The sequence below is a fragment of the Pundamilia nyererei genome, unplaced genomic scaffold, assembly GCF_000239375.1.
Source record: "Pundamilia nyererei isolate P.nyererei 1_Seehausen unplaced genomic scaffold, PunNye1.0 scaffold00170, whole genome shotgun sequence".
NCBI lineage: Eukaryota > Metazoa > Chordata > Actinopteri > Cichliformes > Cichlidae > Pundamilia > Pundamilia nyererei.
Genome location: NW_005187571.1, coordinates 610,629 through 621,949, shown reverse-complemented (window position 1 = coordinate 621,949; position 11,321 = coordinate 610,629). Strand labels below are relative to the sequence as shown.

General features: G+C 42.8%; 1 protein-coding gene across 1 annotated transcript in view; it reads right to left on the bottom strand.

Annotated features, from left to right (window-relative positions):
* Window positions 1-2,404: 2,404 nt before the first annotated feature.
* The window catches only part of LOC102202441 (genetic suppressor element 1-like), an 11,344-nt gene continuing 2,427 nt past the window's right edge, over window positions 2,405-11,321 (bottom strand). The window contains exons 5-14 of the mRNA XM_013914079.1: window positions 10,854-11,143; window positions 9,744-10,047; window positions 9,022-9,626; window positions 8,794-8,906; window positions 8,409-8,697; window positions 6,493-6,606; window positions 6,010-6,396; window positions 5,500-5,796; window positions 4,017-4,120; window positions 2,405-3,880 (exon numbers count right to left, since the gene is read on the bottom strand). Of these exons, the coding sequence (XP_013769533.1) occupies window positions 3,743-3,880; window positions 4,017-4,120; window positions 5,500-5,796; window positions 6,010-6,396; window positions 6,493-6,606; window positions 8,409-8,697; window positions 8,794-8,906; window positions 9,022-9,626; window positions 9,744-10,047; window positions 10,854-11,143 (2,641 nt within the window). The 3' untranslated portion in view covers window positions 2,405-3,742. The remainder of the gene's footprint in view (window positions 3,881-4,016; window positions 4,121-5,499; window positions 5,797-6,009; window positions 6,397-6,492; window positions 6,607-8,408; window positions 8,698-8,793; window positions 8,907-9,021; window positions 9,627-9,743; window positions 10,048-10,853; window positions 11,144-11,321) is intronic.

Sequence of the window (11,321 nt, the reverse complement as noted above, 5' to 3'; positions counted from 1 at the left end):
CCAGGTCCACAGGAGATGCTCGCTGTCTGAGAATTACAATGATTAAATCCATTCATAATAATTATGGAGGACACAATTTGTGTGCAAACTTTGAAGACCTCCAAAGGCTTGGGAGATTTTGTTGCTGCTCTCGGTTTGTTTTGTTTTGTTTGTTGAGCTATGGAGGGTCAGACATAATGACATTTTGTACATTTTAATCAGCTATTCTGTGTAAGACCACTTGCTGAATAAATGCAAACACAGACCTCTGATAAATATTTCAGAGAAGTAAAAACTCAGATATGCAACAATAACAGTGAGGAGTTTTTACAAGTATTTTAATGTAAATTTACACCCGAATTTACAGCAATATACCGTATGTTAATAAATAATTCATTGCCATTATACAGCCCAAATAATAAATTACATAACAACGGATTGAAGCAAATAGGCAAGATTTCACAGCAGGTTTGCAGAGGAGACGGAAAAAGTGACGCAGGACGGTCAGGTGAACTGGAGGGGAGGGCGGGATTGCTACGGTGCTTGTGCTTGTAGATAGAAACTGAACAAGTGACATTATTTTTTTGTCTTAAACAAAAAGAAGTCTCATCAAAATACCAGTGAAAGGTATAGTTTGTTATTCTGTCGCTTAGGTTATGCATAAAACAATAAATAATTATTACAGGTGTCTTTTTTTTTTTAAATGAGTTTTGACATGAATTGGAATAGTGAACTAAATAGTTTGGCTTTTCTCTTCCTGAAAGTAGTTTTCAGTTGAAATTGGACAAAAACTGCGAGAAATCCTCGCTCAAGTGATGCAGAATCTGCATTATTTGTCTCTCTAACATTTATGGTCATGTTAAGGGCTTTGAGACACAGACTCCCGGGTGTACCATCCAAAAAAATGGTACATGACTGACGTCTCTCCATCCACAGTGCACCTCTCAATCATTTTAGCGTCACGTAACACCGACTGTGCCAGTCTCCTTAAATTTCGAAACCTTTTCATTCTGACCAGCAGCAGTTTAAACAAAGCATATGGCTTCCCACGACAAATGGTTAAACCGATAAAGCATACAAAACTCTTCATCTATCACAAGTGACATTACCCATTAAAAAAATCTGACCTAAAAAAAAAATGCCATTGATACCATTTGCTGTTATATAGACATTTTAGACGTTCCCTACGCTCCGTAGAGCTTTTACCAGCGACACACACCGCTTCATCTGTCAGATATATATAACTAAGCAGACAACATACAATACAGAGGACGGTCAAGTTTTCCCTCTGCTTACATTTCAAGTGCATCCTGTCAAGTTTAAGGCCTGAGGTGTGCTTGATTCCTTGACTCAATTTTTATTTTCTGAGGTCCAACTGGGTGATCATTGCACACCCGGATTACCTCATTGCTGCCCAGAAAAGCTACAGATATGTGCCTGCTGATACATTTATTTAGTGTAGACTGAAACATTTTAAATCCATATGAAAATATGACTGTACACTGGGCATACAGTCTTGTGAAGGAAAAAAAAAAAGCACACTCTCTTTCGAATCTAAGAATGAACATATTAGCACATAATAAATGATCTGGTCCTTACTGGGTTCTAACATTATTTAACTATAACCTCAGATAAGCATGCTGCATTACACCGTGTCATTATTAATTTCACCAAAATCTATAACAGAATTTCCAAGCAGTGCATGAAAAACTAAGCACACCCTCACTGCCTCTATAGCAATTAAGAGCAGCTAGGTGCTGGCTGATTGATTGACCATCAGCAAGTGTGAGAACCTCTATAAAAGCAGTTTTGGAAGTTTACAGCTCAGGAGCATTCAGGTGTGTTTTAACAAAGTGCCAAGGAGATAAGACATCAGCAGTGATCTGAGAAGCAATTGTTTTAAAAGAGTTATGAGGCCATTTTCAATTTTTTTTAAGTGAAAGATTATTAACAAGTGGAATACATGCAAACCAGTTGCCAACATTCTCTGGAGTGGATGCCCCAGTAAATTTACCCCAAGGTCAAACGCTGCACTGCTCAGAGGAACTGCAAAAACCCAAGAGCTGCATCTCAGGCCTCATTCAGCATGTTAAATGTTAAAGTTAATGACAGTACAGTTAGAAAGAGACTGAACTAGTATGGCTTGTTTGGAAGGGTTGCCAGGAGAAAGCCTCTTCTCTCATGGCAGCATGGCTTAGGTTTGCAAAGTTGCATCTGAACAAATTACACGATTTTAGTGGAACAACTTGCAGAAATTGGGTCGTGCAGCAAGACAGTGGGCCTCATTCACAAACAGTGGTTACACACAAATCTGTGATTCATCAATATTTTAATATGCAAACTTGTTTGTAGTCTATAAAGAAATTTAGAAGTGCCCCTGGCCAAGTGTACAGAGAAATGTCTCAGACATGACAAGACACCTGTCTTTAAATACTAATATTATTACTGCTCCTGCTACTACTACGAATAATAAAATCAGGATTATCAGAATTACAATTAAATAAATAAAAAATTGAAAAGGTGGAGGTCTTTTAATTTAAATGTATTCCAATATCCCTTTATCTCATCTTACATTAAATGTTCTTTTTTCATTAAAATGACTTCTGTCGTATCGCTGGATATGATTCCTTAAAATCCAGTTTCTTGGCACTTCTCCACAGATATTAGAAAAAGAAAGGATTGAGTTTCTCATCTTGGACAGATCAGCTGCTCCTCATTCTTCAGCTGTTTTCTTTTTTTTTAAAATTTTATAGTCTGTTGTTCAAACTTGTTTCAGTTTCTTCAGTCAGACTTTTTCCTGCTTTCTTCCTTAGCACTGCAGGTCTTAACAACATCACCACAGCTGTCTCTAACTCGTTTTGAGGTCAATGCATTTACATATATAGAGAAATCGGGCTGTGGCAGTATGAAGATTGCAGAATCCTGTTGGATTCAGATTCAGTAACAAACGTGTGTTGGTAAAACAAAAAAGGGCGCTGGGCGCAATTTATGATTCCAACAACATTTTTTCATACACGCTTGTGTAACAAAAATTTACATAAATACTAGTGAATGAGGCCCAATGGCCCTGACAATGTCCAGACCTCAGCCTGTCTAAAAATCTGTGGCAGGACCTCGAGAGAGCCATGCATAAACAAATGCAAGAAAACCCCAGTGAACTGAAGCAACGCTGTAAAGTAGACTGAGCCAAAATTCTTCCACAATGATGTAAGAGACTGCTGCAGTCATACAGAAAATGTTTACTTCCAGTTATTGCTCCTAAAGGTGGTTCTTCAAGCACTGAACTGTGAGGTGTACTTAGTTCTGACACACTGCTGTTATTGTCCAACTGATATTGCATTTGAGCTGTTAAGGACCAGATGATTTTTGTGATTATGTCCTGATAAGTAAAACCTTAGAACTGAAAGAGGTTGTACTCTCTTTTTCACATTGCTGTACTTGAAAGCCAACTCAAGTAGGAGTGGTTAGCGTTACTCTAACAACGATGCTGCCGTAGCTACGCAGTGTTGTTGAAATCCATGGGAAGAATCAGACCGTTTAAGCTCTACATGGACACCATGGATTACAGTTACTGTGATACAAATATAGCAGGTAGTAAGGTGTATCTGGGACCAGTCATGTGACAGAATTGACTGTCCAAAAAGGGTAACAAGACAACTGTTGGCTCCGTCGAGTGCTTCGAGTGAGGAGAGTGGCCCGGCTCCAGCCCGTTCTTGTTACTGTTCCTCCGCTGTCAGAGGCTTTGGAGAGTCTGTGTCAGAGGTCACCTCGGCGTGTGCCCGTTCACTTGGCCCCTGCCCCAGTGAATGTTCGGTAGAGTCAAACACCTCCTGAAGTGCTCGAGCTGGGCCTGCAGTCTCTCCCTCTCCTCTCTTACTTTCTGCCTCTGAGTCACCAGCTCCTAATAAACGAAGGATAGACACGGCTGTTATTACAGAAACCAAGGCTTTATGCACCAAGCTACATTGCTACAACAGGAGATGGCAACACTGGCACCAAAGAGTACACATACGTGGAAGACACAAAATGATGCTTACCCCCATAGTGATAGAGAGCTGCTCTGCAGTTCTGGTCAGATTGTAGTTCTGTGCTTCGAGTCTTTTACACTGACTGTGAAGGACTTGCCTCTCTATACTCCATTCTGTGAAGAGAAAACAGGCAGTTTCAGTTAATTATATTGCATTTTAACTTGTCTTTTACTCCAATTTTAGCCCCCCTGAGCTCACACACACCAGTGTACCCGCTGAGCTATTTACTTTGGATTAGAGGTCTAAATTGTATGTAGCAGATGACGCTAACTCAGGGTTTAAATTTAGATTTAAAAAAACAAAACAAAAAACAACTTGAGTCTCTCTAAATCATGTTCGTCCATTGTTTCAGTGTCATTTCGATGCCTTTTCCTTCTGCATGTACAATTAGTCCATGCAACCTTTGCACTGTTATCACAGGGACATTATTTCAGAAGCTGCTGATCTACTGGGATTTCCCCACACAACCATCTCTATGGTCTACAAAGAAAGGCCCAAAAAAGAGAAAATATCAGTGAGTGGCAGATGTCTCTGGGTTGTCAGAGGTCACAGGACAATGGCCAGAATACTTCACGCTGACAGGAGAGCAGCAGTAACTCATTACAAACAAGTTTAAGGTTTCTTAAATGTGACAGTAATTTCACTGTACTCAAATCTCAATCCAATAAAGCACCTTTGGGATGTCGGGGAGTATCTGCAGCAACTGAGTGATGCCATCATGTCAATGTGGAGCAAAATCTCTGAGGAATGTTTCCAGCACATCATTGAATTTTTGCTAAAGGAAAATGGGGGTCCAACCGCTATGGCCCACTGCTCCGACCAATTAACAAAGAAATAAAAAAAAAATCTGAATGTTTTTTAGCAAAATATATGAACATCAAGAGTAAATGTTACATATATGCAGTCATTTTTGTAACTATAAATCATGTAATAAAGAATTGAACTGTTTGGGGTTAAATTTATTAATGTATGGTCTTACAATAGGGTTACAATATAAAGCACCTTCTTGTGATTTAGCACAATATAAATAAAACTGAACGGATCTATATTTATCCAGAAGACATAAAGCTCTCCAAGAAATCCATAGTGCTGCACATCTGCCAAGACATTTGATGTTTTTCATGTCTCCATTCACAACATTTTGTTCATATATTAAATTAACAACCTACAAAAAATTAAGACGCAGGTTTTAGGTGGTTGAGCACTCTTAAGTTTTAAAAGTCAAGAATTTCAAATTCGAGTCCCTGCATCTCCGGCTAATTCTTTTACTGTTCACTGATTTTTGACCCGACTTCTGAGATTAATCTCACACTCTTGCTGAAAACTATTTACATGCAAGTTGTATATGTAGGCATTTGCAGTGCACAACTTTTACAATTATGTATGCAACAAAATGTTTTTACATCATGTATATAAATAACTTTCTCTGTTTTCATCATATCACAGAAAAAGCGACTATTGGGGTAATGCATGTGCTATGTCACTGACTCACCGTCCACATACTCCTGGTAGGCCTCAAAAATAGCTTCAATGCCCTGCCACTTCCTCGGAACATCCTCCTCCTCCTCCTCCTCTTCGTCCTCTTCCTGATCGGACTCTTCCTCATCCTCAGACAGGTTCTCCTGTGGGGCTAGACAGTCCCGGTTGGCTACAGAAGAAGGGAAGTGATGGCCATTGATATGTGCACGCTGAGAGACATGGATGAGATTTGAACTTTTCAGCTGAGAGACGCTGTGAGGCTGCGAGGGATCGGCCTTCACGCCGGCCTCTGGGACACAATTTGAGAGTCCTTAAGAAGAAGAGAGTGAGACAAAACAAACAAAAAGCAAAGTCAGTCCTTGTAGCTCTTTTTAACAGCTTGATGTGATTTTCACTTAACGTGATAGGAACTGGACTTTTGTTTACATTTTAAAGGCAGTGCAGTGCACACTGACACCACTAGGTGGCAAACCCCTAACATTATAGAACAATCAGGTCATGCACCTATGGGAGCGTGGCTAACCTTTGTTCTGCAGTGTGCTGTGTGTGGACTGCAGCACAGCCTGATGGAAGTGCTGAGCGAAGGCCTCAGGGGTGAACCGCTCCAAGGGTCGATTCCGCCCATTCTGCACTTGACTGGGCTCCTTTTTCTGAGCAGCAGCAGCGCCAGTGCCAGCGCCGTTCTGGAGGCCCTGGCGCTTCCTGTTCGATTGTGTCTCCACGAATTCAACCTTTTCATGATGTGGGGCCAAGGGAGGAGGGAGCCGAGTCACCGTGGAGTCTACAGGTGGTTTGTGCGCGTCGTTATGAAGGTGTTTATGTTTGCTAAGATAGGGAGGGGAGGGGCTGGGAGAGTCTGGGTACAGGTGTCCATTTGACGGACACGGCAGAGGTGCTGAGAAGGAGTCACCTAAAAGATAAGCAGAGGTTTTATTAAAGAGTTGTTTGCTGATTCATCGAGAGCGCATGCATTCATGTTTCCTGCGTTTGTCTGCGTGTGCCTCACCAGTGGAGGGAGCCGGAGGACTTCTACACAGTGGTAAAGGATTATATCTGAGTGTGTCTAACGTCACAGTCTTCCTCTGAATGGCCTTCAGCAGCTCTTCTGTTCTCTCTTTATCTACAGAGAAAAAGACAGAATGAGAACACCCATCACTCATATTTTAAAAAAATATGTGTTAAAAAAAATGACTTGGTCGGGAACTAATGGGGAAGTGTCAGGAAATGGATGACCTGAGGGTAATGCCCAATTCAGAGAGGAAAAAAATTCAATTGAATGAAGTTCTTACCAGTTTCCCCCCCTCAACAGTCTCCAAATGTTTTCTTAAGGTCAGAATAGCGTACACTGAGTTTAGATTTTATGCCCCATTTCATCGACAACTAGATCTTACTGAAGCACCGGCCTTACAGAAAAGTCTTCAGAAAATGAAGAGGAAAAACTTTAAAAGAGAGTGCAAGTGAGCTGCTGATTATACAACAGTGTCCCTGCAAGCAAGTAATAATCATTTAACAACAGAGAGTTTACACTGGTATTTGAAAATCCAATTTTCAGATTGTAGTTATGAGATTCTTTTTAACAGAGGGGTAAAATAAAATAAAAACACAGCCAGTGTGAAAAACAAAGAGCTCTAAGAATATTTAACACTTCTTAGGCAGTCTTTGCATAATAATATTTCTAACTTTTAATATAAAAACTTGAGAGAGCAATGGAAAATTTCTCATTCATTGCATTCTGCCATCAGAGAGGCATCTTATTAGTCCTCATTCATCCTGCAGCATGACAAGAACCTCAAACGTACAGCCAGAGTCACCATCTGTTTTCAGTGACTACTGCAGACGGTATGGACTTGTGGTCACCTTCATGTTATTTTAAAACCCCAAGATTTTTCTATTGTACTCCTTATACATGCCAATGCCACTTTCTTAGGACCAAGTTTTTCTGATTAATAACTGCTTTTGTAGCAAATCTGCTTCACGATTTCATACATTTTGCTCTTCTGCATACTATAGTTGCACTTTTTGTTGTTCCTGACATCAGCACTTCATTTTCAGGTTATTTTCACCCAAAGAACTAATGCTTACTGATATCTTATCTTTTTGGACCAGTGTTTATAAACCGTAAAGATGGCTGTGTGGGAAAATCCCAGACGATCCTCAAATTCTGGAGTACCCTGACAACCATGCCTTGTTCAAGTCACTAAAATGAATGTTCTTCTCTTTCCAATGCTCAGTTTAAACTTCAGCAGGTCATCACGACCATGTCTACACGCCTAAATGCTCTAAGCCAGGGGGCCCCAATCCCAGTCCACGAGGGCCGGTGTCCCTGCAGGTTTTAGATGTGTCCTTGATCCATCACAGCTGATTTAAATGGATAAATTACCTCCTCAACATGTCTTGAAGTTCTCCAGGGGGCTGGTAATGAACTAATCATGTGATTCAAGTGTGTTGACCCAGGGTGAGATCTAAAACCTGCAGGGGCACTGGTCCTCGCGGACTGGGATTGCGGACCCCTGCTCTAAGCTAATGCCACGCGATTGGTTGATTTTCGTTGACAGGTAGTTTAATAGGTTTACCTGATGTAGCAGCCACCCAAAAGTGTACTTGAAGATATTTTTCTACATATTTAGTTTTGCCAGTTTTTTCCATTATACATCTGCAGTTTATCCAGTTTCATAAATTAATGACCTTTTAAACAGATTTCACACATTCTGAAGCAGTACCATGTCTTTCCTGGATGTGGGCTCAAATCTACTCTTGCTGGACAAATCAGAAAATCCCACTCCAGCCTTCAGATTCTTCCTAACTTTATTTTCTTCTCACATGCTTCATTTTTTTTCCCCTCCACGGGGAATCACCAGAGCAACTCTGAAGAAAGCAGAGTAGCACGTAGGATGTGTGTGTGGATACCAAACAGGTTGTTACCTCTCCTCTGCTGTGGGCTGACGTGCGAGAGGTTGAACATAAGGAGGAAGTCTTTTTTCTTCTCCAGTTCGGGGGTGCAGTCCATCTGCTCGGCAGAGTACGGAGTAGTTAAGGGAGTTGTGGGTGTTGAAGATGTTGAAGATGAGCAGGCCTTTTTCTTGCCCTGCACAGCCGGAGGAGAGACGCTGCGCTCTTTCATCATCCTCCTCCTCTTCCTCCTCTTCTGAGCCAGAAGATCATCGCGATGGGTCAGCGTAGTAAGACCACACACACGCAGAAAATCCACTTTCTTTGGAGAAAGATCAATCAGACAAAAGGGAAAAAAAACTCCCAAAAAACTTAATACCTGTGATGAATGCATATGTGACTGTGTGTGTTTTCGCACCTCTGAAGACGTGTCCAGCTTGAGTGGGGGCTGTTCTGTCACTCTTCTCAGATGAGCTTTCACCTCCTCCTCATCGCTCTCATCATATGACTCATCCAGGTCATAGTAATAACCTGGTAAAGGCAGAGCATTATTAAAACAGGCCTGTGCATCAGTAATGACCTGATCTGCAGTTCCCTTTAGTCTTCCATCTCCACCTCCTGCTGCTTTCTGTTTTATTCCTCTCACCTCCTTCTTTGGCCTCTTTCCTCCTCTTCTCTTCCAGGTCGAGTTTGCTGAGCAGCCTGCGATGCTGCTGGAGAACCTCATCGTACACCATCATGCTGTCAGGCACCTGATGCGGTCGCTCCCTTACCGCTGGCGGAGAAGCAGCCTGGCACCGTCCCCCTAGGTCAGTGCAGGCTCCACTGGAGATAGACGGAGGCATAAAGGATCGCTGGTGGAGGTTATTGATGTGATGCCGGTGGTAGAGGCTCTGGATGGCTCTGTCCTGCTCACTCTTGTTCCAGCACTCCTGTAAACTTGCTCCCCTGAGTGAGGCGAACCTTTCTGGGCTTTTTGCCATCCTCCTGTTGCCCTCTTCCAGCCTCTCCCCCCATGCCGCAGGCGGTCTCTCAGCTCTGGTCAATCCCGGTGGCGGTCGACTCGGTGGCGTTGGGGCGTTTAGTTTTCTGCGGGAGTCTGCAGGTGCGTCAACAAGAGAAGCTGGGTTCCACAGTGTAGTGGCAGGGGCAGGAGGTTGATGAGGAGCTTTTGGGGAGATTAGCGGCGGTGGAGCGCCGAGGCAGGCTGCGACATCTTTGCTGCCTGGGTTGTGATAGACTGAACCGGTACTGCTTAGAGGAGCAGAAAGAAACTTTTTTTATTCAAATTCTGGACCTAATAAAGAGTGCATGGTGTTTCAAAAGGGATACAAATTGTATTCAAAAGAAGAAGCAGCTAATTCTCACCGGCTGCCGTCTCTCCTCGGTTCCACCCCTTTCCCCGGTGACCTGAGGCCAAGCTCCCTGTCCTGTCCTTGTGCTCGCTGTCGTGTTAACCACGCCTCCTCGCTGGCTCTCTGACTCATCATGCTGGCGGAAAGAGCTCCATGGATCCCACCAACAGCACCAGCATGATGTTTCCCCAGGTGAGAAGGCAACAAGCTGGGCACTGGGTATGGCACAGAGCCCCTGGAGGAGTGAATGCTAGGCTGCAGAGGCTTAGGTGCTGAAAAACCTGGGTGTTCGGAGTCCTTGGATTTATCTGGAGAAACTGTGGAGTTATGGAAAGTGCATGTGTTATGTGCTACGCTGATATATCAGGATGTTTATTTACTTCAACAGCACAAAGTAACGGGCCTTTATTTGATGCAGTCTTTATTTCTAAGTCCTTCAGTTTGATAAGTATAACTGGACATATTAGTCCATTTTCCACTGCAGGAAGCCTTATTTTAGGATCTGCTCCCATTGCCCTTTTAAGTTATAGTATTACGTGCAGAATGTGTTCACAGAGGTTAAAAAAATGAGACAGACTGTGTGCAGAGCTGAGATTTTTAGCCAAAGAGCGAGAGCTTGAAGAGAGAATAAAATGTAAAGGTTTCAACCACAAGTGTGCTAATTTATATGTCAGTCTGCTTGTACTTTAAACAATTTACTGCATCCTTTTGATAGTTTTATTTCAGCAAGTTGAGAAGTCAGCAAGTTCATCGAAGTCATTAGGAATTCTCCTTTGGGGTATAAATGTTTCTAACAGATTTCATTGCAATCTGGCCAGTAGCTGTCAGGATATGTGGCTCAGGTCCAAAGTGTTGGGCAGACACTTTATTTAAGCAACACAAGTGTTAAAAATTTAAACTACTGCAGATCAAAACCAGCTGTGTTGTGAGCTTCTGTCTTCTTTCTCGATAATAATGAGTCATAATGAGTCAGCTATATTCAGAACAGACTACTCGGGTATTTTAACTGAAATTAAGTAATAAATAAATAAATAAATCAGTTTCTAAAACTCTGTATACATGCTTGAGCATGCACCTGCAGGCGAGCGCACATACATGTACACGCGTGTTTGTGTGTAGGTACCCAGTCTGTTCGGGGTCAGCCTTTCTCCTGGCCTGGCCCTGTCCTCTGGTGGTGCCCTCCGAGCATGCAGCTCAGCCAGGTAGTGGCCCTCCGCCGCTCTGACCATCTGCTGCTGTCTCTCCCTCTGCCTCTCCTTCTGTCTTTCCAGCTCTCTCTCACGCTCCCTCTCCTCCTCTCGCTCCCTCTCTCTTTCCCGCTCTCGTTCCAGCCCGGCCTCTCGCTCTCTCTCTTTCTCTCGTTCACGCTCTTGCTCTCTCTCTCGCTGGCGGAGCTCGTTCTCCATCTGTAGCCTGTGGGGGAGGTTGACAAGTATGCGTACACACAGACACACACACACACACACACACAAAAAGGGAGAAGGTGAGAGATGCAACACCCAACATGAGGCAGATATTAACCACACACTGGTGAACCTCGCACAAACATTTCTACTAAAACATACACACACACACACACACGCAGCTGCAG